At 52.4% G+C, this 27,158-nt stretch overlaps 1 protein-coding gene across 1 annotated transcript; it reads left to right on the forward strand.

Annotated features, from left to right (window-relative positions):
• Positions 1-8,591: 8,591 nt before the first annotated feature.
• Positions 8,592-26,310, forward strand: IGLON5 (IgLON family member 5). The gene is made up of 8 exons (XM_033224288.1): positions 8,592-8,776; positions 18,509-18,587; positions 19,672-19,904; positions 21,391-21,510; positions 22,795-22,929; positions 23,080-23,200; positions 23,730-23,884; positions 24,661-26,310. The coding sequence occupies exons 1-8, from the start codon at positions 8,698-8,700 to the stop codon at positions 24,747-24,749; spliced, it is 1,011 nt and encodes a 336-aa protein (XP_033080179.1). The 5' UTR covers positions 8,592-8,697; the 3' UTR covers positions 24,750-26,310.
• The last annotated feature ends 848 nt before the right edge of the window (positions 26,311-27,158 follow it).

Here is a 27,158-nt window from a genome sequence, read left to right on the forward strand (position 1 = left end):
GGCATGGCTAATTTTAGTTAGAGGCATGGCTAATTAAACCATTGGCCACTGGTGATGAACTTAATCTTCAGCCCCTCCCTCCTTCTGAGAAATTGGGAGGTGGACTGAAAGTCCCAACTCTATAATCCTGCCTTGACCTTTCTTGTGACCAGACCCTATCCTGAGGTTACCGCCATTAGTCAATTCATTGGCATACAGAAGACATCCCTTTGGAGGTTCCAAACATTTAGGAGTTGTATGTCAGGAAAGGGGCTGGAGGAATGAAGACCAAATATATATTTCACACTATTACACACCATTCACCCCTGGTCTTTGGACATGGTTCCCTTATACCAAAAGAATATACAACTCAAAAGATACTGCCACGTTACTAGAATCCCATTCAATCATGACTAATTAGTTCAGTCCATCATATTGTAAGAATGTCTCCCGGAGTGAGACCACTCAGGTTTACAGCCTTCCATTCTATCTTGTCAGGTTCTAAAAGGAGTGGTCTCTGCACACATATAGTTTCACCCTCTCAGGCATCTGGTATAATTGAGCTAAGAGACATCATCCCACGTTCTGAGCATCTTTCAACCTGTTAACGTAGTATTAGATTTCCTTCATTACATAACCTGTTTATTCATTCCTTTACCTTCAGCTACCATTATTCCTTCTCTTCATTCATATCCAAACGTTTCCACCTTTGCAAGGAACACTGTGCTTGTCTAGACTGCAGGCAGCAATACTAGTCTAGCAAGTACCCGCCCCCTAATCCACTTCCATTCAGACTGGGTAAGGTTATACAGGTGCAGAACTAGTGGGCTGGTTTCACTACTGGACAATGTAGCTGCATCCACTATTAGCCCCAGTTTTGCCAGATAGGATGGAGGTACAGTCTGCCTCTATCAGGCCTTTAGGGAATTCTGACAAAAAAGGGATATGGAAAGATTTGTTAAAGGTTACAAAATTACAGCTAGATCGGAGGAATGAGTTCTAGTGTTCTGTAGCACTGTAGGATGACTCCAGTTGACAATAATATATAGCTTCAAATAGCTGGAAGGGGGATAATGAATGTTCCCAACACAAAGAAATGAAACATTTTTGAGATGATGGATATGCGAATTACCCTGATTTGATCACTATATATTGTGTGTATCGACACATCACTATATACCCTGTAAATATATATGATTATTGTAAGTCAAGTAAAAAATAGTAACAACATCGCCCGGGCGCGGTGGCTCAAGCCTGTAATCCCAGCACTTTGGGAGGCCGAGACGGGCGGATCACGAGGTCAGGAGATGGAGACCATCCTGGCGAACACGGTGAAACCCCGTCTCTACTAAAAAAAATACAAAAAACTAGCCGGGCGAGGTGGCGGGCGCCTGTAGTCCCAGCTAGTCGGGAGGCTGAGGCAGAAGAATGGCGTAAACCCAGGAGGCGGAGTTTGCAGTGAGCCGAGATCCGGCCACTGCACTCCAGCCTGGGCGACAGAGCGAGACTCCGTCTCAAAAAAAAAAAAAAAAAATAGTAACAACAAACAAAGAACATAGCTGCATTTTTTTTTTTTTTTTACTTAGGAATCATCCCTGCTTCCAGCACTTGTAGGTTCAAGACCTGGTTGTCGTCCTAGTGTTACCAACATGCCAAGGGTTTAGTCTAGTTCTCATTGCCAGAGGCACAGAAAACCAACCCGAGACAACAAGGGTTGCCGGGGAAGAAGATTTTAATCAGGTGCTGAAGCCAAGGAGAATGGGAAATCAGCCTCAAATCCACCTCTGACTAAAACTGGGGGGTGAAGGAATGTAAAACAGGAATTAGGGAGGAGTAAGGAAGCAATCATGAGAAATGAGGGATTTAGTTTCTCTTTGTCTGGGTGGTATAATCTGGTGAGTTTCAGTCCCTTGCCTGAAGGTCAGCTTCCAAAGGAAAGAACTCAAGTGAGACAAATGTAAATGTCAAGTTTTAACACCAACAGGGTCACTTTCTAGGTTTATTTGAAAACTCAGCGGGTGAGGTGGCTCACTCACACCTGTAGTCCCAGCACTTCCGGAGGCCAAGGCAGGAGGATTGCCTGAGGCCAGGAGTTTGAGATCAGCCTGGCCAACATAGCATGACCCTGTCTCTACAAAAAAAAGTTTAAAACTTGCCAGGCGTGCTGGCACACATCTGTAGGATATGCAGGAAGCTAGAGTAGGAGGATCACTTGAGCCCAGGAGATGGAGGCTGAAATAAGCCAGGTTTGCACCACTGCACTCCAGCCTGGGTGACAGAGCCAGACCCTGCCTCAAAAATACAAAACAGTGAATACCACTTCTATGGGACAGTTGGGTTGGTTTTACTAGTACCACTGCCTCAGGTAGGGGAAAAAAATGAGGTTATATTTGGAAGAAAGAAAAAAATGCATAGTCATTATAGCAACTTGGCAAGAATTGCACAGCCACACCAGCATTCTCCCCACCCCCACTTTCCCAGGTCAACCAGAAAGCAGGAAAGTCTAGTGGTGACCCTCCTCTAGTCCCATCAGGTTGAGTGTGAGCACACACTCAGGAAGGCGTGTAAGCCAGATCTTCCTGGTTTTTTTTTTTTTTAATTTTTATGGGTACATTTTAAAAAAATTATGGGTACATTCTTCATGCTTTTATCTTCTCTGTTTTAGACAACCAATGTTTTAATTGCTCATTCCACTTCTTGATCAAATTATTATCCAAAGGAGGACAGCTCTCTGCCCATTGCTGGACATTATGGGCTGGACAGTGTGTTCCTTGGTTGGAAGAAATGACGGCAGCCTGTGCAAATGCATGTAATATATTCTGTTCTGATTCTTTTACAGCACTCTAAGCATTTGCATCTTCCACTGGGTAAGCAAAGCCCAGCCCAGAGTCAGTGTCTATTCCTGTCAAGACCCATTTGTAGCCCCCCAGGGCTACCAGCATCAGCCTCACTTGCCAGCTGTGCTCGGAACCTTCCCACCAGGGAATCTGCCCCATAGCCATCTGCAGTTTCTATCTCTCTTGCTGTCAGACAGAACAGTTCTTACTGGCATTATGTGCCTGAGAGGGTGCAATAGAAACATGTTTAGATTCAGCCCATCTCTGCACTGCTGCAGTGCTCTCATATCCTCTCATTTCATGGACACAGGTGGCCACCTTAAGTGAGCACACAGGGATATCTGCTTGTCGATTTCAATCACCTTCCAGACCTGGAAGGGAGCTCTTCTGATGGGCATTGACATGTCCTACTTTAAGGACCCATCAAATTTCCAAAGGGCCGTGTGTGTCCCATATAGGCATCCCTTTAATAGGCTAGGTTTCCATTATCCACCTGTTTGACTATATGGCCAAACCATTGGCCTCGGCCTGTGAGCCAGTAAAAACTCAAACAGAGGGGCTTTTAGCACTGTTCAATTCTTCAGCATGCAGTTCAGCTCACTGAACGGATTTGTTCTTATCTTCTTTGATCAGAATGGCATCCTTCTAAATAGGACGTGGTCTTTTCATCTTGGCACTGTCATCTGCACACCAAGCAGCTCTTTGTTGGTTGGTTGAGAGCTGTTTATGGGGCACTGTCCAAGTGGCAGTAGGATCCAGCTGCTCCCATACTGTTCCAGAGTCAGTCTGAGGGAGAAAGAGGCTCCCTTTTCATTAGTATCTCCTCCTTGCATTCCCCAGGTAGCATGATCCTGTATAAATCATTTCGAATTTATTAGGGGACTCTTCTGGGCATTTTAATCTCCATTAGAGTGTTTTTAAACATAATCCAAGATATTATTGGTATTTCAGGCTTCAAGATCATTTCATGTCTCAGTCATAGGGGTAGCTTGAATTAATATCCCATAGAAAGTAGTATTATACTCTTCATATTGAAATTCTCTAGTCCAGAGTCCCAGTAGTTGCCATTGGAAGGTGCTTATAGGCAGTTCCCATAGGTCCCAGTCTAGGTTCCATACGGGGCTCTGCCCTAGAGAATCTGTCCATAGCATCACTCCATCTTCTATTTGACATTGTGTGGGCTCCAGAGATCTGACTGGTTCCTATTCAGCATGTCCAGTTAATATTGATTAAAGGCAGATGTACATGGCTTTTGTTTTATAATGCTAGGTATGGGAAACATTTCCCAGGCTGATACAATGTCTAGCCCTATAATGCAATCAGGGAAAAATAACTTCAGAGAAAGTGTGTTCAAATATACCAACTCTCCTATAAAGGTTTATCTTAATTCCACCAACCCTCACCTTCCTAACTGTAGCCTCTATTAGAACTTTATTAATGGGTTTTGGTTTTACCATACTAGGTAGAAGTGTTCCCCAGCCAGATATGCTATGCAGTCTCATTAAACATTGAGGTAAAGGAGACACAACTTCTTTACATGTAACTTGTTCAAGCATTCCAACTTTCCTAAGTCTATCAACCCTTAAATTTTTATGTTCTCTCAATCTAATTATACCCCAAGTCAGGACTTCACCAATGGATGTTGGTACCATAGTCAGTGGACCTCCCATATCAAGGAGTCCCAAGAATTTCTCTCCACCATCCCTGATCATTTTATCCACTTGTGTACACAGGGCTTTAGGTCCCCATCAGGGCATTGAGCAAAGGAACTCTTGCTTGTTAGGTTAATCTTTATCTCGATTAAACAGCCAGACTACTGCCCCAGGAAATTTCAGATCAGACGTCTTATTATAATCTCTGCTTTCTGACTTTTAAAATTTCTCCAAACTAAGGTAAATATAGCAAACTTTTTTGGAACCCTTTAATGTTAGGGAACCAACAAGTACTCCCTTTGGCCCACCCAACCTTAAATAGGATTATATTAAAACCTTTCTTCTAACTCTATCAACTTCTATTTTACTTATCCCACTTCTGACACCAAATCTGAGACTATAGGGAACACAACTGAAGTTTTTTAAAGTTTTTTCTATTCTTTCACTCAACAACCAACACTTCTCTGTTGATTGGTGTCACCAAGGATTGTGTAGGGATTTCTCCCCACCAGCAACTAATTAATCAGTTCTGCAGTGGACACCAATTGGGTGTACTCCAATTCAGTTCTCATACTATCTACCCGGACTTCACAGCAGATCCCACAAGTTGAGAGCTTGGTCCCACAAGACTGTCCCCCACTTCCAATGACAGTTGTAAGCTCCAGGTTCTTTACTTGTGCTTCTGACTGACCAGCTATAAATTGGGGTTCCCATAACCCCTTTCTCTTCAATTAATTTTTTAGAGCAGCTCAGAGAACTTAGAAAAACACTTATGTTTACCAGTTTATTATAAAGGATATTTATATTTTATTACAAAGGATACAGATGAAGAGACGCACAGAGTGAGGTGCAAGGGAAGGAGAATGGAGTTGCCATGCCCTCTCCAGGCATGTCACCTTCCGGGAACCTCCATGTGTTCAACTGCCCAGAAGTCCCCTAAACCCAGTCTTTGGGGTTTTTAAATGGAACATTCATTACATAGGCATGATTGATTAAATCATTGCCCACTGGTGTTCCACTTAACTTTCATTCCCTCTCCCCTCCACAGAGGTTGAGAGACAAGCTGAAAGTCCCAACCCTTTAATCATGCCTTGTTCTTTCCTGTGACCAGTCCCCATACTGAAGCTACCTGGGGCCTGCCAGTGGAAGTGGGGGGAGGGGGTGTTAGGAAGACCAAATATGTATTTCACAGTATCACACATTTATAACTCTTGGGACTTAAAAAATTCACCATGTCTCTTTTTCCTCACCTGTGAAATAGGGATAAAGTTCTGCCTCAGAAGGGTGTCATGATGCTTCAGGGAGATAATAGGTACAAAGTGCTTAGAAATATCCCTGCACCGAGTATGCACTTATATTGTTATCAGGCATGGGATGGGCCATTTCAGGAAGAGGGAGCTCCTGTTCTCATCCTAAGTCTGAACGGTCCAGAATTCAAAGAGGATCAATAAATGGCCTTTCACCAGGATCACAGTGGATTTTGTAGAGTAGTGGGCTGATAAGCTGATTCGGTGTTCACCATTGCTATAGTGTAAATTCTCCCAACATGACCAGTTTCAAGCTAATAATGGTTTAACACCTGGCTTGCACAATTTCTGAAAATTTAATAATCAGCTCTTTTGAGCCAGTGCAAGCCACCTCCAGAACACCATTAGCTTTTGTGTCACCCAGTTTTGTGAACGTGGGCAGGTCTCTTCCTGCCTCTGCATCTTACTTCCCTCCATCTCTCCAAATGGAGCTAAACCATCCAACTCATTCATGCAGTACGTATTTATTTGAGTACATACTACATGGCAGTCACTAGGTTGGGCTCTGGAAATGCAGACTTGAACAAAAGCAGACCAAAACCAAAACAAAAAACCCTGTGAAGCTTACATTCTGGAAGTGGGAGTAGGGGGAGAGCAGCTAAAAATAACAGTGAAAGAACAAAATCGGCCGGGCGCAGTGGCTCACGCCTGTAATCCCAACACTTTGGGAGGCCGAGATGGTCGGATCACCTGAGGTTAGGAGTTCAAGACCAGCCTGACCAACATGGAGAAACCCTCTCTCTACTAAAAATACAAAATTAGCCGACTGTGGTGGTGCATGCCTGTAATCCCAGCTACTCAGAAGGTTGAGAGAGGAGAATCACTTGAAGCCAGGAGGCAGAGGTGGTGGTGAGCCGAGATCATGCCATTGCACTCCAGCCTGGGTAACAAGAGCAAAACTCCTCCTCAAAAGGAAAAAAAGAAAAGAAAAGAATGAGAAAAGAAAAGTAAAAGGAAAAAGAAAATTGTTAGTGCTATGAAGAGGTATGACATAGAGTTATTGTGTTGGGAGTAGCAGCTAATTTGGAAACTATGATCAATGAAAGCTTCGTAAATGGGAGAAGGTGAGCCTTAAATAAGAAAGAGTCATCTGCCAGTGTGGTAGGAAGAGCATTCCAGCAGAAAGAATGGCAAGTGCAAAGACCCTGGGGCTGGAATTGTTCGGTTTGTTTAAGGAATTGAAAGAAAGTCACAGCGGGCTGAGTGATTGAGGCAGGGAGTGGCCTCAGCTGGTACAGGTGTTTAGTGGTGGTGGTTCTGAAGGTGGAGGCTAAGGTAGAGGCCAAGAGAGCACAGCATAGGCTGCTACAGCCGGAGTCCTACAGGGAGAGGTGGTGAAAGCTCTGACCAGGATGGGAGAATAAGAAAAGGACAAAGCAGAGATTTGTTTTGGAGGCAGAGCCAGCGGCTTGCAGACAAATTGGATGTGAGCGGAGGGGAAAGGAACTATTCCGAGAATGGATATGTTTTTGAGGCAGCACAGCCCCTACTGGGTAACTTCAAAAGCTCCTGCCTTGAACTGCTACAGAAATAACATAGGCTCAGAGATTATTTTGCTCCTGCCTATGCCAAGGGGACAGGAACAGGAGGGTGGCATACACATGGTAAACAGGTGCAAAGTGGAAAGGGGAGGGAGAAACTCACTACAAGTTGTTGAGGTGCTGGGTGGAGCCAGGAGCTGCTCCAAGATCTCTCATTCTTCTCAATAACCTTGAGCAAGAGGGAATTTTCCACCTTGCAGCAGAAGACGCTGAAGTTCTGGGAAGAGAAATGGCTTGTCCAAGGTCACACAGCAAGTCAGTGCAGGAACAGGGAGCCAGGATGTTTTGCACCTAAACCCTGGATGATAGTTTCCTCCCCACCTGCTCCCCCAGGATAAGTCCCCCAGTCCCTTCCCGTTGCCCTGTTACATTGGGGATGAGGGTTGGGGTGGAGGGAAAAAGCAAAATTCACTCCAAACGTCAGTGTTTTCATTATCCATGAAAATAGATGGAAAAGCTGAACTGTGGCCCACAGGAAGAGGGGCTGGGGGCCTGGACTCCCGGGTCTGAGGGAGGAGGGGCTGGAGTCCTGGACTCCCGGGTCTGAGGGAGGAGGTGGCTGGGGACCTGGACTCCCGGGTCTGAGGGAGGAGGAACTGGGGACCTGGACTCCCGGGTCTGAGGGAGGAGGGGCTGGGGGCCTGGACTCCCGAGTCTGAGCGAAGAGGGGGCTGGGGGACTGGACTCCTGAGTCTGAGGGAGGAGGGGGCTGGGGGCCTGGATTTCCCGTCTGAGGGAGGAGGAACTAGGGACCTGGACTCCCGGGTCTGAGGGAGGAGGAGCTGGGGGCCTGGACTCCTGAGTCTGAGGGAGGAGGAGCTGGGGGCCTGGACTCCTGAGTCTGAGGAAGGAGGGGGCTGGGGGCCCGGACTCCTGGGTCTGAGGAGGTGGAGCTGGGGACCTGGACTCCTGGGTCTGAGAGAGGAGGGGCTGGGGCTAGTCGCCTAGGTCTAAGGGAGGATGAGATTGGGACCTGAAGGAGGAGGGAGCTGGATTTTAGGAAGTATCCCAGACTCCGTGTTCTGCGGATGGGGTGGAAAGACGTGGGGACGCCTGGGGCGGGAGGGGGTGGGGGCCGGGCCGCAGTAACAAAGGCCTCTCCCTCCAACAAGCAACCCCCCCTCGACCCCGCCTCCCCGGCCCCCCGCCTCTCCTGATTGGCCGGTCTCCCTGCCCGTCAGCGCCGCCCCCCTCCCCGGGTCTGCAGCAGCTCCGGCCGCCTAGTCGCGCCCCCCCAGCCCCCTCCCCCCGCCCCCGCCGCCCCCCGGGCCGGTGCAGCCGCAGGCGGGGTCCCCCTCCCCCTTCCCCCTCTTCCCCCAGGCCTCGCGCGCCCCGGACCGGCCCCCCCTTTCCCCTCCCCCTCCACGCCGCCTCTGCCGCGATGCCCCCCCCTGCGCCCGGGGCCCGGCTCCGGCTTCTCGCCGCCGCCGCCCTGGCCGGCTTGGCCGTCATCAGCCGAGGTACCGCAGCGCCGGGAGCGGGGGGCTCGGCCGGGACGCCAGGGTCTTGGGTGGGTTATCGGGGGATCAGGGGTGGGGGTCGAGGGCTGCATCCCTGGGCCGGCGGGGGAAGGCCCCGGGACGCCGAGGTCTGGGCCCGGGGGCGGGGTCTGCATCCCCTGGCTGGGCAGGGGGACCTCGGACGTGGGGGTCCGCGCCCCGGGGCAGGGGTCGGCGTCCCGGGGCAGGAGGCGGGCCTAGGGGCGGAGGTCTGCTTCCCGCAGCAGGCAAGAGGGTCGCAGACACCTAGCCTGGCCTGGGGGCCGGAGTCTGCGGCTCCTGTTGAGGAGGGGGCAGACACTGGAGTCGGGGTCCCCGGGGCGGATCTGTGAACTGAGTTGGGGTGGGGGGCAGGGGGTAATGCCCTGTCGGGGGTCTTCATCTGTACGTGGAGAGGGTCCCTGAAGAGGTCCTTGCCGGGGGCTGGGGTAGGCATCTCGGGACAGAGGTCAGGGGATGGATGTCTTCCCGGGGTCAGTAAGAGGAGGGGGCAAGGGTGTCCAGAGACCTACGTCTCAGGGGCAGAAAAAGAGGGGAAGGGTCTGAAATCCCCCAGCAGGGTCATCTAGGTTGAGAGTGTTGGTACTTGAGGGGTTGCAGTTATGTGGGGGAGAGGGGAGCTGGAGATACAGGAAGTTGGGGTGCTGGGCTGGGGTCTTGGATTCCAAAGCTCTGATTGAATGTCTGGGTTCCTGGGGCTAAACAGTGGAAGAGAGATGGACGGATGAAGGACAGAGGGAAGGGAAGGGTTAATGCAGGGTCGAACCCTGGCCCTCCCAGTTGGGGAGAGGGCCTGGGTCAGGTTTCTGCACTGAGGTTAGGTACCTGGACCTTGAGTCTCCCCAGTAGGGCCTGGCAGGCAGGAAGTGGTCAAGGAGATTCCTAGATCCTCCCTAAGAAAAGGGAGGAGAGTGCAAGGAGGCAGGAGGCTGGAGGGTGGGCACTCAGTGGGGCAGGGAGCTGGGTTAATTCAGACCTTCTGGAGGATTCCCCCAGGCCCTCCCCTGAACAGAGTCCCAGGGACAACCAAGAGCCCCGACAGAGTCCCCAAGAGTCTCAGGGAGGCCGCCCACATAGACCAAGTCTCTCACAGAAACCCCGTCACAGCGTCCCACATGAAGCAGCACCTGCAGACACCAGTCACACAAACACAGCCCTATCCACACAGGACACGGGGACCCAGTGGGCCAGAGCCTCTGTCCCTTGCTGGTCCTCCCCCAGCCACCTGACCAGTCTGAATTGCCCTTTGACTTTCTGACCACCTGTCTCTGTCTCTGTCATGCATCTCTTTAGGTCTTTGTGTCTCTGCCATTTCTGGAGGTTCCCATCCCTTCCCATCTCTGTTATCCGCTGCTGACTTTCCACCTGCCTCTGTCTCTGGGTCATTGTCTCTCCATCCCTGCTGCTGACAACACAGTTCCACATCTGTCTCTCTCTGCTTTTCAGACTGTTGCCCATTGCCTGATTCAGTCTCTCGATTCTTGCCTGCTCCCTCACTTGTGCCTTAATCCTCATTCACTTGTCTCATTTCCTTCTGTCATTCATTTCCTTCCTGTTCTGACTTTTCCCTTTCTCTTTCCTTCCTTCCTTCCTTCCTTCCTTCCTTCCTTCCTTCCTTCCTTCTCTCTCTCTCTCTCTTTCTTTCTTTCTTTCTTTCTCTTCCTTCCTTCCTTCCTTCTCTCTTTCTTTCTTTTTCTTTTTTTTTTTGAGACAGGGTCTCACTTTCTCACCTAGGCTGGAGTACAGTGGTGCAAGCATACACAGCTCACTGCAGCCTCAATTTCCCGGCCTCAAGCGATCCTGTTACCTCAGCCTCTGGAGTAGCTGGGACCACAGATGCATGCCACCACACCTGGCTAATTTATTATTATTATCATTATTATTATTATTATTATTTTTTTTGTAGAGATGGGATTCTCACCATGTTGCCCAGACTAGTCTCAAATTCCTGGCCTCAAGTGATCCTCCCACCTGGGCCTCTCAAAGTGCTGGGATTACAGGCATGAGCCACTGCACCCGCCACCTCTTCTTTCTCTCCTTGTCCTTACGTCTTTTCTCCTTCCTCCTCTTCTTTCCCCCTCCTTGTACCCTTTGTGACCTTCCCTACTTTCCTATTTCTTCTCTCTCTCCCTCCCCTTCTCTCTCTCGCTCTAACTTCCCACTTTTCACATTCAGTATTTTTTTTTTTTTTGAGACGGAGTTTTGCTGTTGTTGTCCAGGCTGGAGTATGGTGGCATAATCTCGGCTCACTGCAACCTCTGCCTCCCGGGTTCAAGTGATTCTCCTCCCTCAGCCTGTCAAGTAACTGGGACTACAGGTGTGCGCCACCACGCTGGGCTAATTTTTGTACTTTTAGTAGAGACAGGGTTTCACCATGTTGGCCAGGCTGGTTTCAAACTCCTGACCTCAGGTGATCCACCTGCCTCTGCCTCCCAAAGTGCTGGGATTACAGGCATGAGTCACTGTCTGGCCCCTCCATTCATTCTTAAAGTCCCCATAAATCATTATGGGGCTAGACTGGGGCAGGAAGCTGTGGCAGAGCCAGGAGGTGGCCTGTGACCCTGGTCTTTTCCCACCTTGGTCTTAGGTTCCCCATTTGAGAACTGGGGACAAGAGGGGATGGAGTGGGGTTGAGACAGAATGAGATGCCAGAAGACACCCCCACTCACCCATGGCCAGTCTGATCTGTCTGGGAAAAAAGCTCATGGTAAGGTATGCAAACTAGCATCTTCTCTCTTCTTTTATTCATGATCTTGTCCAAGTTGCAAGAGTAATGCACTACAAAACAGTCCACCTCTGATAAGGGCAAACCCCACTGTGCTCCTGCCCCACCACCACTTTCACAACCTCTATCTTGAGAGAACCCGTCTGTGGCTGGAACGCATCCTTCCATAGCTTTCTCTCACTTCTGAGACTCAGACCCGACACACAGTGGTCAACGTAAGTGATGGATTGGTTGATTTGTTGATTTTTTCCCCCCAGAATAGAAACAAGCCCATTTCTCTGCAATCGGCCTTCTCCCACTTAACCATACCTCCCTTGCATCCATAAATATTCATCCATCTTCAATTTTTTTCTAACTCTTTTATGCCAACACACACACATCCCTTACATATACACAGTTATTTACAAAAGCAGCTACATTGTGGTATTTTAAAACAGTTCAACAAAATCAAATGGCAGCTTCTGCAGCAGCAAATGAGGTGGGTGGTTTCTTTGCTTCTGGGGCAGCTGGCAGAGTGATGATGGTCAGGAGGGGACAGGAGCCCCAGATTTGAGTCCCAGCCCTGCCCCTGACCAGCTAGCTAGCTCTCCCCAGGACCTCCGAGCTCCGGGTTCATCTTATGGGCTGTGCTTGGTTGGTTTATATAGCAGAGCCACTATTCTAGACACTGGATATATACATATGGCGGTGAGCGAACCAGGCAGTCACTGGCCTCACGGAGCTTAGATCGTAGTGGGATGGAGAGAGATCAGTGGGATGGAGAGAGATCAGTGGGATGGAGAGAGATCAAAGGCCAAACTCAAAACCTAAAAACAAACAAATAAAAGGTAATTTCAGAGAGTGATGAGTCATGTAAAGAAGATAAAAGTGACTTGGCCTTTGAAGCTCAGGTGGTTGAGGAAAGCATCTCTGAGCAGGGGAGAGTGGAGTTAGGACCTGAAGGAAGAGGGGAAGTCAACCTTTCAAAGTTGACAGCAGAGGCAAAGACTTTGAGGTGGGAACAACAGAAAGGAGAGTCCACGCTGGGCGCAGTGGCTCACACCTGTAATCCCAGCACTTCAGGAGGCCAAGGCGGGTGAATCACCTGAGCTCCGGAGTTCAAGACTAGCCTGAGCAACATGGGGAAACCCCATCTCTAAAAAAAAAAAAAAGCCAGGCGTGTTGGCACGGGCCTGTAGTCCCAGCTACTCAGGAGGCTGAGGCAGGAGAATCACTTGAGGCTGGGAGGTGGAAGTTGCCGTGAGCCGAGATGGTGCCACTGCACTCCAGCCTGGGTAAGAGAGCAGTACCCTGTCTCAAAAAAAAAAAGAGAAAGGAAAAGTGTGTTTAGTTTCAGAATTCTTGGCACAGTGTCTGGACTCCTGGACTCTCCTGGCATCAGTGATGCTAATGCCTTCAGATTTCTTCTTGTTTTTTTGTTTTTTTTTGAGATGGAGTCTCGCTCTGTCACCCAGCCTGGAGTGCAGTGGCACGATCTCGGCTCACTGCAACCTCTGCATCCTGGGTTCAAGCAGTTCTCCTGCCTCAGCCTTCCAAGTAGCTGGGACTACAGGCGCTCACCACCATGCCCGGCTAATTTTTGTATTTTTAGTATTTTTATTTTCACCATATTGGTCAGGCTAGTCTCGAACTCCTGACCTCAGGCAATCCATCCTCCTTGGCCTCCCAAAGTGCTTGCATTACAGGTGCCCAGCCAACCCTCAGACCTCTGAGGTCAGCAAAGGGAGGAGGAGTCTTCTGGGGGCTCCTGGGTGCCAGACATACCAGGCCCAGCCCCCTCTCACAGCCTTTCCCAGCCAGAGCTGCACCCCCTCCTCCCTGCCCCAGTCTCATGCCTTTCCCCCCACCACTCCCTACTTCCCAGGTTTCCCACCTGTGTCTTCTGAGACTGTGGAATCAGTGTGTCACCCTCCCGACCCCTGCCAACCATTGCAGGGCCTTAGCTTTGCCTGAGTTCCTCGGCAGGGCAGCAGAAGATTCTCACCCCCAACCCAAGTCACTCAGCTTATTAGGGATCTCTTTCTCTCTTAAGAAAAGTCACCTGCCTACCACCTTCATTCCAAGGTTTATCAAACAGGTATGAGGCCTGTGAGTCTGGACTGTAAATCTCACGAGGGCAGGGACCAAGTGAGCCCTCTGATCACCACCAGACACTTCCCTTGCCACAGGCTGGTGCCTGCCACATAATCACCCTAACAGCCAGCTCACAGACAGCTGTTTGCAAGCACTTAACTGGCAGGCACTGTACTAGAACCTTAACTTGGATTACCTCTTGTAATCCTCCCCACAACCCAACGAGGAAGGCATGATTATCATTTCCATTTCATATGGGGAAACTGAGTCCCAGAGAGGTGAAGTAACTTGTGTGGCTCAGTGACAGAGCTGGGACTTGAACCGAGCTGCCTGACAGCCACACTGCGTTCCCTGGGCCCCCTGGTTATGCAGGGTTGGTTTTATCAGTAGATGCTTACCAGGGTGTCTGCCTGGGAGTCAATGACTAAGAGCAATTGACAGCCCAGATACAGCCCTGCCTTCCAGGCTCCCCTGAGTGGAGCAACTAGGGAGACCTTTGCCAAGCCAGGGATAGCAATAGATGATTCCTAAAAAAGAAGGTGCTGTTAGGAACCACCAGCATGTATTGGGTTCTTTCCGAATGCCAACAGCTGAGCTAAACACTTCTGCTTGCGTATTCTCACGGAATCCCTCACAGAAACCCTCGCAGGGAAGAACTACTATTTTTCACCTTGTACAGTTGGAGAAACTGAAGCTCACACTGGCCAGGAGTTTGGATCATCCAGCTAGGAAGTGGTGGGATAGACATTTGACCTTCCAACTCAAGCTCCTCAGAGATTTATTATCTGGTCTCTTGAGGACCATCCATGCCCTTTCCACAAACACTTGCCAGTTCTGAGGTTGACCCGACCCTGGGGGAACACAGCTAAGATTCAAGCCCCTCACAAAGCTCCTCATCTCTGTCTCAGCTAAGTCAAACAGTGCCCAGAAGAAGGTGTGGGGGCTCTGCCTTGAACAGTCAGAAAGGTCCTCTGGGGCAAGGGACATTTGCACTGGGGTCCTGAAGAATGAGGAGAAGTTCAAGAGTTGAAGAGTGTTGCAGGCATCCATTTATATTCATCCATTCAACAAATGTTTCCCAAGGCCTCTGGTGGGCCACGCCCAGTGCTGGAAGATGCTGGGGACACAGACTTGAGTCAGAACCAAGTTTTACCCCCAAGAAACTTCTAGTCTGATAGGGAGGCCAGACACAGACGATCATCAGAGTGCAATGGACAATCCCCAGAGACCAAATAGTAAAGTCCTGAGGCACCCGGAGTCCTGCCTTCCCTGCAGGGTCCACTTACCACCCCAGTGACCAGATAATAAAGCCCTGGCCAGGCACTCTGGCTCATACCTGTAATACCAACATTTTGAGAGGCTGAGGTGGGAGGATGGCTTGAGCCCAGGAGTTCAAAACCAGCCTGGGCAACATGGCAAGACCTCATCTCTTTAAAAAAAAAAAAAAAAAAGTAGCCAGGTGTGGTGGTGCACGCCTGTAGTCCCAGCTGCTCAGGAAGCTGAGGTGGGAGGATTGCTTATACTGGGAAGGTTGAGGCTGTGGTGAGCCATGATCATACCACTGCAATCCAGTCTGGGCAACAGAGCGAGACTCTGTCTCAAAATAAAAATAGAAATAAAAAATAAAGCCCCAAGAAGCCTGGACTGGTGTGTGGGATCAACTCATGGGAGCAGCACCTGCTTCAATCAGTGGCTGAGTTCAGGAGCCCTGGAGCCCCTGAACCTTAGGGTAGGCACCTTGGACAGCTCCCTCTTCCCCTTCTTGGTTCCTGCAGGACAATGACTCTCAACGGGAAAGTGGGGGTGTGATTTAGTCTCTTATGGGGCATCTGGCAATGTCTGGAGGCATTTTTTGGTGGGGTAGGGGGAGCTATTGGCATCAAATGGATCCAGATCAGAAGCGAGATGCTGCTGACCTCCTATGTTGCACAGGACAGTCTGGCCCCAAATGTCAGCCATGCTGAGGCTGAGGAACCCTGGCCCAGAAGGTGGGTCAGCAGCAGCATGGCAAATCCTGTTTGTGTCTGGGGGATAGGGCAGGGTACGAGTCTGTCTGTCTTCACCAGCCTGGGAAGGGATCTTGGTGCGTACATGTGACTCTTTGGCCGCACTGAATGTGGCACTACCTGTTGTTCGGTCCAGGTTTTTGTTGGTGACTTTGCAATTTTCCCTGCATGTGCATGTGTGTGTGTGTGCGTCCAGCCGTGTGTGATCTGATCACAGGTGACAACATGACCTGATTCTTGGCCCAGTGTGGCCCCTTTGTGCTTGAGGGGATGTCACAGTGTCGCCGTCTTGTTACACGGGTTGTAGCTTTGTGTGCGTCTGACTCAGGGCCTTCCAAAGTGCAAAGTGGGAGGGGAATCGTGGTGCTCGTGCCAGTGGTGTCTGTGTACTCAGTTAGGTTAGTAAGCGTGTGTGTGTGTGTGTGTGTGTGTGTGTGTGGTATGCAGGGATGGAATTGTGTGTGGACTTTGCAGCCATGCGTGGGGCTGTTGATGTCGATAGAACCATGTGGGGACTGTTGTATATGATGGGGTGACCCAGGGTGCAGCAGTTGCTTGGCCTGGGACCGACCCTTTTGACTGAATGTGACAATATGAGTGCTCCTGGGACAGATCCTCCTTTCCAGCTGACCTGTTGCTGGGTACCTGTGTGGAGCTGGGCATGTCAGCGTCACTGTATATATGCACCTGTCCCTCTGAGTGGGTCCACAGCCATGCATGTGACTGAGAGAGTGGGACTGTCTCCTGTGTTTGTATGCATGTGACTGTATGTGTTTGTGTGTGTGGGTATGGGTGTAGCTGAAGCTGTTTTGTGTCTGTATGACTGTGCGTGTACCTGTCTGGGTAAGGACATAGCAAGTGTGGGGACTCTTTCTAGGCCTAGAGAGGTCTCCGTGCCTTGTCCAAGCCTCTGTGTGTACATGTGTGTGTGTGTGTGTGTGTGTGCATGCGCGCGTGCGTCCATCATCCATCCCTGAGCAGTCTCCTGTTGTTCCCAGGGCTGTAGGTAGTAGTGTTCACTGTGTTTAGCTCAGGGAGGGTGAGCCCCCTCTCACCATTCTCTTCAAATCCCAGCAGTGACTCTGGCATGAGGGAGCCCAGGGTGACGGGCTGCAGGGCCCAGCCCCAAGCCCCAGAGCCTGGCCAACCCACTGCACCTGGCTCTGTCCTGGCCCCATCCTGTAGGGCTGCTGATGGAGAGGGCCCCCGGGAGTCCTTGGGGCAGCACGGGCCATTAATTCATTAGATTAATTAGCTCTTCGCCTGGGCTGGGGGCAGGGCAGCCCCGCGCAGGCCCCTCCCGCTCCAGGAGTCCAAGGTCATCCAGCCGGCCTTCCTCCCTCTCTGCCTGGTGCCAGCTCCACCGCCTCCGCATGCCCAGCCCCCACTCCCTGGCCCTGGTCCAGCCCGCAGGCCACGGTCTACAGAGAGATGACTGCGTGGGGGTGATGGGGCCTGCCTGCTGTGCTGAAGTGTGCGAGCGGGCATGGGCTCACACCTGCAAGCATGCCCTGACGAGCTTGGGCACACAGTGTGCCTGTGTAGATGTGTGTGTCTGCGAAGGTTCGTGTGTGTGTGAGGGTGTATTTGTGCATCTGTGACGGATGTGTGTCTGAGCATGTACACATGTGGATCTCTGTGTGTACATGTTCATATTTGTGTGTCTGCATGTCTGTGTACACATATGTGTTGAGTTATCTACATGCATCTGGTTTTATGCGGATGTCTTCGGTGCATTTCTGAGTTAATGTATGTGTGCATCTGTGTACTTGTGGGCCTGTGTGTAGATATTTGTGTGTATTCATGTATATATGTGTGTTTCTGGGTGTATGCACACATACTATACGCTTATCTGTGTGTAGGTACATGTGTGTCTGTACGCTGTACCTGTGAATGTTTGTGTGCCCTGTGCGTATTTGTGTGTATGTATGTGTGTATACATGTATCTGTGCATGTGTATTCTGTGTACTCAAGTATCTGTGTGTTGATGTGCCTGTGTACATATGTCTGTGGGTATAGACCATGTGTGGATGTGTGTACACATCTCTGCATATGTATATGCATCTATGTAATTGTTGGGTTTTTTTTTTTTGAGACTGAGTTTCACTCGTTGCTGAGACTGTAGTGCAATGGCGTGATGTTGGCTCACTGCAACCTCTGCGTCCCAGGTTCAAGTGATTCTCCTGCCTCAGCCTCCCCAGTAGCTGGGATTACAGGCGCCCGCTACCATACCTGGCTAATTTTTTGTATTTTTAGTAGAGCTGGGGCTTCACCATGTTGGTCAGGCTGGTCTCGAACTCCTGGTCTCAGGTGATCCTCCCGCCTCAGCCTCCCAAAATGCTTAGATTACAGGTGTGAGCCACCTCGCCCAGCCGTATCTATGCAATTGTGAATCTGCTCATATTGGTATGTGTGTCACTGTACTCTGTATCTGTGAATGTATGTGTTCTGTGTACACAGGTATCTGTGTCTGTGTATATGTGTCTGTGTGTCTTATGTGCACAAATGTCTGCATGTATGTGTTTGTACACGTGTTTCTGTATATATATGTGTCTGTGTACACATGCATCTGTGTGTATCTGTATATGTGTGTTTGTGTACTGCGATTGTCTCTGAATCTCTGGAGGTGTGTAGGTTTGTGTGTCCATGGGCGCCTACCCGTCTGAGTCTGTGAGTCCGTGTGGCCTCATGGGAAGATACATGTTGCATGTGGCTGCTCTGATTGTGTCTGCTGTGTGTGTATCTCTGAAAACATCAGTGCATGTGTGTGGCAGCGCGTGCAGGAGATGTCTTTGTCCACAAGGACGTGCGTGTGCACATGTGTGCAGGTGCTACCATGCCCGGGCCCTGCCTGAGCTGCCAAGGCTGAGCCACCCCCACCTTCCACAGGGCTGCTCTCCCAGAGCCTGGAGTTCAACTCTCCTGCCGACAACTACACGGTGTGTGAAGGTGACAACGCCACCCTCAGGTACCTCCTTCGGTGGGTGGGGACTCAGATCTCATGGAGCCATGCAGTCCTGCCCGTTCACCTTTGGATCTTCATCTTCCTGGGTGGGGATCCTGGTTACAGGAACAGCCTGGGATGGGAAGACTTGGGCTCCACGTTCCCCCTCAGCCCCCTATGAGCTGGCTCCCCCTTGGCTTCAGTGTCCCCATCTGTCAGCGGGGCGGAGAGACGGTGAACTACCACTGGGTTATTGTGAGGATTCAGGACGCACACACCATGCTTACAGAGCATGACATACTACGACTGCTTAAAACATGACAGCCCGGGTTACTGTTTCCCCAAGTCGTCACCTCTCCTCCCCTCTCCTCTGGTCTCTGTTCCCTCTCTCCACATCTCTTTCTCTCTCTCTCTCTCTGGGTCTCTGTCCCACTCTGTCTCTGGGTCTCTGTCCCCCTCTGTCTCTGGGTCTCTGTCCCTCTCTCTCTGGTTTCTCTCTGTGTGTGTGTGTCTCTGTCCCCCTCTCTCTGGATCTCTGTCCCCCTCTCTGGTCTCTGTCCCCTCTCTCTGGGTCTCTGTCCCCCTCTCTGGTCTCTGTCCCCCTCTCTCTGGGTCTCTGTCCCCCTCTCTGGTCTCTGTCCCCCTCTCTCTGGGTCTCTGTAGGTCTCTCTCTGTCTTTCTCTCTCTCTGGGTCTCTGTCTCCCTCTGTCTCTGGGGCTGTCTCTCTTGCTGGATCTCTGTCCCTCTCTGTCTCTGGGTCTCTGTCCCTCTCTCTGGGTCTCTGTCCCTCTCTCTCGGTCTCTTTCTTCTTCCTTCTGCATCTCTATTCCTCTCCCAGATTCTCTGTTCTCCCTTTTTGTATCTCTGACACACACGATCATTCAATGACCATGAGCTATTGTTCCGTTCTGCACTTGGGCTCACAGCTTTCCTTCCCTGAGGCTCAGCTTATCCCCAGCTGTACGGTGGGCACAGCAGCATCCGCCTCACAGGGCTGTGGTGGGACCTGGAGATGCGGTGGCCTCCCTCTCCCACCCACCCCCTTGGTGGGGGAAGGCTCAGGCTGGGTGGGTGGAGAAAAACCTTCCCACTCTCCTGCTCCCTGCAGCTGCTTCATCGACGAGCATGTGACCCGCGTGGCCTGGCTGAACCGCTCCAACATCCTGTACGCCGGCAATGACCGCTGGACCAGCGACCCACGGGTGCGGCTGCTCATAAACACCCCCGAGGAGTTCTCCATCCTCATCACCGAAGTGGGGCTCGGCGACGAGGGCCTCTACACCTGCTCCTTCCAGACCCGCCACCAGCCGTACACCACTCAGGTCTACCTCATTGTCCATGGTGAGCCCTCAGCCGGGGCCTGGCTGGGTGGACGGGTAGAGAGCGTGGGGGAGACGAGGCACGATGACAGATACCACGTGTTCCCCAACCCCAGGGATACATAGCGAGAATGACGGACAGAGCCTTGCCCTTGGGGATTTCAGCCCAGCAGAAGGGGGCCAGTCACGCAGACAGTGACACATTAGCATGATCGCTTCTAGGGCAGGAGAGCTACAGGGATGAGGGGGTGCTTGGGGGAAGACCATGTTCATTTGCTCAGCCCCATTCCTGGAGTGCCTGCTCTGTGCAAGCACTGATCTAGGCACTGGGGCTACAGAACAAGGCAGGCTGTCCCCACACCTTGGGAGCTGATTTTCTAAGGAGAGGCTCAGAGAGGACTTCCCAGACATGACGTCTGAGCTGACGCCTTTGGCTGGGCACAGGGCTAAGACCAGAAAAGAAACAGTGTGTTCAGGGCCAGGCGAGAAAATGAACCAAGTGTGCAGAGGGAAGTCCCAAGAGGCTGGAAGTGCCAGATCCAGAGCAGGAAAGATGGGTCTGGAGAGCTCCACAGTAAGGCAGGAGGCAGAGGGAGAGATGCGGAGAGCAGTCAGGAGCCTGCCTCCTGAGCCATCCGAAATGGTGGAGAGCAGGGAACACCTGGGAGATGGGAACTGGAGACAGAGAGAACCCAGCGGGATCCTGGCAAGCTCCAACTCTGGAGCCAGACTGCCTGGGTTCCAACCTCAGTGCCACCGTCCACCAGCCCAGGGACCCTGAGCAGGAGGAGAGGCCCGGGACTCCTCCTTTGCAAAATGGGGATGGCGCTGGCATAAATCCCAAACCTCGTCAATCGGAAGAGCTACTTTTATTTTATGCCCTGCTAGAAAAGAAAAAAAAAACACTGCCAGTGATACCCTGGCCTCCTATCTCGAGGGCCATCTTGCTTGGAGAAATGTTCAAATGGGAGAGGGGGGCAGAAAGCACAGATATGTCTTAGAATTGATGAACTACAGTAACATGCACCTCAGAGGCTGGTAGTGAGCATCTGATCAGTGGATTTTGGTAAAGCACTTGGAATAGAATCTGTTACACAGAAAGTCCCATGTGGGTATTTGTTAAATAAATTAATTTAAAATAATAATAAATACAAATAGAGAAAGAGAGAGGAATTCAGACCCCAAGATGGAGAAACCAAGTTAGGATGAAGGTGGAGAGAGAATAGAGACAAGAACAAGAAGATGTTAGGCCCAGACAGAGGGTCTAGAGAAAAGGACAGAGACTCCTGGGTCTGAGGGAGGAGGGGCTGGGGAACTGGACTCTTGGGTCTGAAGGAAGAGGAAATGGGGGTCTGAACTCCTGGGCCTGAGGGAGGAGGGGCTTCGGGTCTGGACTCCTGGGCCTGAGGGAGGAGGGCCTGGGGGCCTGGACTCCTGGGTCTGAAGGAGAAAGGGCTAGGGGCCTGGATTCCTGGGCATCCATATTCAGCCTCTCCCCCTGCCCACAGTCCCTGCCCGCATTGTGAACATCTCGTCGCCTGTGACGGTGAATGAGGGGGGCAATGTGAACCTGCTTTGCCTGGCCGTGGGGCGGCCAGAGCCCACGGTCACCTGGAGACAGCTCCGAGGTGAGGACCCCATGCCAGGTCAAAAGCCCCGTCCCCCACTGCGCAGTCTGGGCCCCTCCTTTCCCCATATCCCTGGCTAGTTTCCCGAGTCCCCTTCTCTCTGGCCCCTTGGCTTCCCCTCCCACCCTGCTTCCAGTTATTTCATCCACAGACCCCAGACCGAAGAGCTTCACCACTGGCTTTCCACCTGCCATCCTAGGCCTGGGTCACTGCTTCTGTGTCACTTGCCAAACCCCAGCCTGCTCCACTTCCCCAACCCCAATGTCTCCCCACGCGTTCACAGCATTCTCCTGGGCTAAGATCCCCTGCTGCTAGATGCCCTAAGCCAGGCTGCACCAGTGGTCCTGCGTACATCTCTGCCTTTCTTCTGCTGGACACTTTAGCCCAGCGGGCCTCATGGTGTGGACCCCAGACCTGAAGCATCAGCATCCCTTGGGAACTTGCCAGGAATGCACTTTCCCAGGCTCCATCCAAGACCTGCTGAATCCAAAGCTCCCTCCCCCTCCACAAGCCCCAAGAACCAGTGCTCAAGGCTACCCACAAACAGCGCCAGGGTGCCCGTATATGACAGTCCAGGTCCCAGACATCACCCGCCAGCCCTTTTATGTGGCTCTCCACCACCAGATCCCAGATCCTTGGATCCTCATTCTCAGGGTCTTTGGAGACTCATGGTGCCAATCACTAGATCCCATGACCATTCTGAATCCCTGGACCTTACCCCTGGGTCATCTGAGCCCCATGATCCTGGTCTTGAGCTCTGGGATCTCTGGGTGCCCTAAGTCCCAAAGGGTCTTCTGAGACTGCTGCTGTGTTATGAGACCCCCATATACTTGGATTGCTGATCCCAATCATCAGATCCTGATTCCCTAGACCCCATGAACCAGATCCCAGAACGAGGGACTGTGCCCCACTGGCTCTGTATTTGCTAGATACTTCTGAGACCTAACATCCTGGGATCCCCCTCCCCATTGGGGTCCTCCCCACATAGCCCCATGATCCGAGTCAGATTCCTGGAGGGGTCTCCCGAACCCTTAGATTCTCTAACCCACCCCATTGGGCTCCAGGAACTGAGTCCCAGACCCTCGCTCCTTCCCCAACCCCGAGCTGGAGAGATCCCAGGCCCCCTGGCCCCGCAGCCCCTCCCCACAGCCCCCCCCCCATTGACCCGGGCACTCCAGGCCTTGCCGTGCCCGCCCCGCTGATGTGTGTCCGTGTTGTGCCCGTGTTGTCCCGTGTTAAGTGTTTGTGTCCGGCCCCGCCCCCTCCTCCTCCTTCCCTCCACAGATGGCTTCACCTCGGAGGGAGAGATCCTGGAGATCTCTGACATCCAGCGGGGCCAGGCCGGGGAGTATGAGTGCGTGACTCACAACGGGGTTAACTCGGCGCCCGACAGCCGCCGCGTGCTGGTCACAGTCAACTGTGAGCCCCCCTGGCACTGGGCACGAAAGGGTGGCGGACCCCGAGTCCCTGGGGAGGAAGGGTCTGAGGGAGGAGGAAGCGGGGGCTGGGGGCGGGACCCCTTGGTCCCCACACGGCTTGGAGAATTCGCTGACCCTCGCCCCTCGCCAGATCCTCCGACCATCACGGACGTGACCAGCGCCCGCACCGCGCTGGGCCGAGCCGCCCTCCTGCGCTGCGAAGCCATGGCGGTGCCCCCCGCGGATTTCCAGTGGTACAAGGATGACAGACTGTGAGGACAGCACTGAGGGGGGCCGTGGGAGCGGGACGGGGAGGTACTTGGTCCCTTGGATTGTGAGGCAGGGGGACGGAGCCGGGCGGGGGAAGGCAGCAGAGCTCTGGGTCCCGGAACTGGGGCGTCCAGCTTCTGGGTGATGGGATCTGTCCAGCCTTCGGAAACAAGCTTGGGCCCCAGGATGATGAATGCTGGAGCCCCGTCTCCCTGGACTTTTCAGGGAGCTGGCCAGGGGTCGGGGGTCAATGCTGAGGATCTCTCGGGCAAGGTTTAGGGGACCAGCAGAGGGAGTCCCTAACGACTAGGGGTGCACCACGGGGGAGTCCAGGGTCCGTGAGAGGCCAGGGTGCCTGGAGAAGGGCGGCGGTGGGAGTGACCCGGGGTCCATGAGGTGCTAGAACCCGAGGGGATGGGTCAGTGGGGTAGGGGGCAGAATGCTGGGTCTCCGGGAACAGAGGAGCCTGAGAGTCGGGGGGCGCGCCTGGCTGGGCGCTGCGGCCCGGCCCCTGACCCAGATCCCTGGCAGGCTGAGCAGCGGCACGGCTGAGGGCCTGAAGGTGCAGACGGAGCGCACCCGCTCGATGCTTCTCTTTGCCAACGTGAGCGCCCGGCATTACGGCAACTACACGTGTCGCGCCGCCAACCGGCTGGGAGCGTCCAGCGCCTCCATGCGGCTCCTGCGTGCGTCTTCGCGCGGGGCGGGGCGGGGCAGGTCGGCGGGGCAGGGGCGGGGCTAGGGAGGTGGAGACGCCGGGACCGCCCCTCAGGCTGGTCCTGAACTTAGGAGACGGACGCTAAGACTGAAAAGCAATGCGAGTAAGAAACCGATCCACGCAATCAATATTCATTGAGCGCCAGCTAAGGGTTGGGCGTGGGGGACATAGCTGTGAACAAAAGAAACAAGGTTTGGGGATTCGCAGAGCTTATAGTCTGGTAGGAGTAGAAAAGCTATAAACAAGTGGACATGTAGATAAACAAGCAAACACATACAAACAAAAAATAATTTTGGAGGACGGGCGCGGTGGCTCACGCGTGTAAATCCCAGCACTTTGGGAGGCTGAGGCGGGTGGATCACCTGAAGTCAGGAATTCGAGACCAGCCTGGCCAACGTGGTGAAACCCTGTCTCTACTAAAAAAAAAAAGAAAAATAATAATACAAAAATTAGCCAGGCGTAGTGATGGGCACCTGTAGTCCTAGCTATTCAGGATGCTGAGGCAAGAGGATTGCTTGAACCTGGGGGGCAGAGGTTACCATGAGCTGAGACTGCGCCTGGATGACGGCAAGACTCCGTCTCAAAAAAAAAAAAAAAAAAAAAATCAGAAAAGCAGGCACGCCCAAAGAGAGATCCCGAAAGACCCCTAAAGAGGTGGGCTTAGAAGAGACAGGGCTCCTGGAGAGACACACATGGGGTCCCCGACTCTCAGCCCTCCCTCCATGACCTCTTCTCTTCCCCCAGGCCCAGGATCCCTGGAGAACTCAGCCCCGAGGCCCCCAGGGCCCCTGGCCCTCCTCTCCGCCCTGGGCTGGCTGTGGTGGAGAATGTAGGCGCAACCCAGTGGAGCTCGCCTCCCCCTGCAGGGGGCCTCCGGCCAAGAGTGAGAGAAAAGGGGGAGCAAGAGCCGTGGGTCTCCTGGGGGCAGAAGAGGAGAGCCACCAAGGAAGAAGAGAAGAGGAGAAAGAGGAGGAGGCAGAGGAAGAAAGATCTTTAGAGAACCCATCACTGTGAGGGATAACGCAAAATTATGCATCTTTCTACAGCCATTCTCGCCACCCGTTCACGTTTCCGATTGTGACCCACTCCCGCCACCCCATACCCCTCTCTCTTAGCTCAGGCTGTCAACTGGCTCGTGTGGGTGTGGGTGTGTGAGTGTGAGCCTGCATGCGTGTGTAGGTGTCTGTGTCTCTGTGTGTGTGGGTGGGTGGGCTGGGGGAGGGGACTCAGCCATCCTCCCACCCCCGAAACCCCCATGTCCACTGTCCCCAACCCTACTGCCTCTCACCTCTGACTGGAGGTAGGTATAAGGCTCTGCAGTGGAAGCTGTGAAGAGAGGCTTACCAGGCTCCCTGCTTGCCCAATATATGCACGCACACTGACTCTCCCCTTGTCGAAAGGGCGACTCCTGGCAGGTTGGGAGTGGGGAGGGGTGTCGCACTCACCTGTCAAGCTGTCATTCAGCCTTTGTGAGTAAGTGGGGGACCTCCATCTGGGCTCTGGGCTTCCCTGCCGTCAACCACCAGCTTCCTGTAGCCAGAGGCCCCATCGCTGGCTCAGTGGCCTGAGACCTTCCCACTTTTCCTGTCCCTCCCTACCTTGGATTTTCTGGCCCCCTCCTGGGCCAATCGGTGCTTCCATCCAACTGTCAGATTGGTGGCAGGAGTCACCTGTCTGTTTCAGTGCTTTGCCCTACCCCCGCCACCACTCCCCTTGGCCTTGATTTCCCCACCTGTGGCACCAGCCAGCTGCCCTTGGGGCCGTTGCAGCTGGCCCACAGGTGTAGGCTTGCTGGTCTATCACTTCCTGGCCTCTCCACCAACTGTACCTCCCAAAGGCTACCTGACCGCCCTCACACACACTCAGACACACCACACACACACACACACACACACCAGCGACTGTGACCAGCAATAGCCCCCTGGCTGCAGCTGTCCTGTAGCTGGTGACTAGCTGTATTTCCCCCTGGGTAGGCATCTGTTGTCAGGAAGGGACGCTGACAGGCTGCAGCCTCAGCTCTGATTGCAGGAATACTCCACCCTGGTACACCACACCACACAAAGTGGGGGACAGAGAGGCATCACACAGACATCCTGAGCCCAGACAAAGATGCCATGTCACCAATTCCGACTCCCAGGAGACCCTCTATATAAACACCCACCCCAAACCACACCACCCAGAGTCTGGTGGAGAAGAGGAGAGGGCAAGGCGCAGTGACTGTACCTCAGACGGGGGCATGGGCCCCATCCCACATTGTCTTCCATTCCCAGGGTCCAGGGGATGGGGTGGGACGGGGGAGGGATACCAGGGAGGGGGTGGGGGGCCCTGGGGGCCGTGTGTTCCAATTCATGGGGAGTGTTGAGACCACCACACCAATAAACGCCTTTTTCCAAAGTCTGCCTGCAGGTGTCAATGTCATTAAGGATTAGAATTAATGAAGGGCAAAGGGTAGCAGTCAACTGGTGGTGCCTTTCCAGCATCATTCCTACCACCTGCTTTCTCACTGGTAGACTTGGAATGGACTCATTACAGAGGTGCCCTGTGATTGGCCTAAGCCGCTCAGCATAGCCCATTTCGTGATTGGCTTGGAGATGGGCACGTGACCTAGTAAGGCTAATGAGAAAGCGAATGGATTCCCAAGAAGAGATGCTTTTCTGCTGGATATTGTGGCTCTGTGATGTGAGGTCTACATCTGTAGGGTTGCTTTTCTCCATCACATGGAGAGATCTTGGGTCTGTGGGGATAGCAGTGGTGGGGAGGGCTGCATATGGAGCCTGAGAATGATAGGAACACTGAAGTGCAGAGTGGAAACCTTAGAGAAACTGAGTCCATGATGATATCATTTGAGCAGCTAGATCAACACTTAACTGATGCCCATCTTCACTTGTATAAGCAATAAAGTCCCCTGTATATTTAAACCAATTTGCATTGGATTTTCTATCTCTAGTAATAAAAAAGAACGCAAACCCTAATAGATACAGAAAAGATGTAGAGGGCCCAGAACCCCAACCCTCACCTTTCCAAGAGGATCCAGGGGTTCTATCTTCCAATGGCCTTTTCTACCCCCAATCATGAACCAGAAGTTCTCTCACATGCTTTCCTTCCCTGAGACAGATGCTGGTTACCCACATTTGTTTGGTTCCCCTTTCTTCTTTGCTGGAAGATCCACCTGTTATGACACAGGCTAGATATTTGGTTTCTCAGCCTCCTTTGTAACTAAGTGGCCAGTTTGGGCCAAAAAG

The sequence above is a fragment of the Trachypithecus francoisi genome, unplaced genomic scaffold (genome assembly GCF_009764315.1).
Source record: "Trachypithecus francoisi isolate TF-2019V2 unplaced genomic scaffold, Tfra_2.0 Lachesis_group12, whole genome shotgun sequence".
NCBI classification, from domain to species: domain Eukaryota; kingdom Metazoa; phylum Chordata; class Mammalia; order Primates; family Cercopithecidae; genus Trachypithecus; species Trachypithecus francoisi.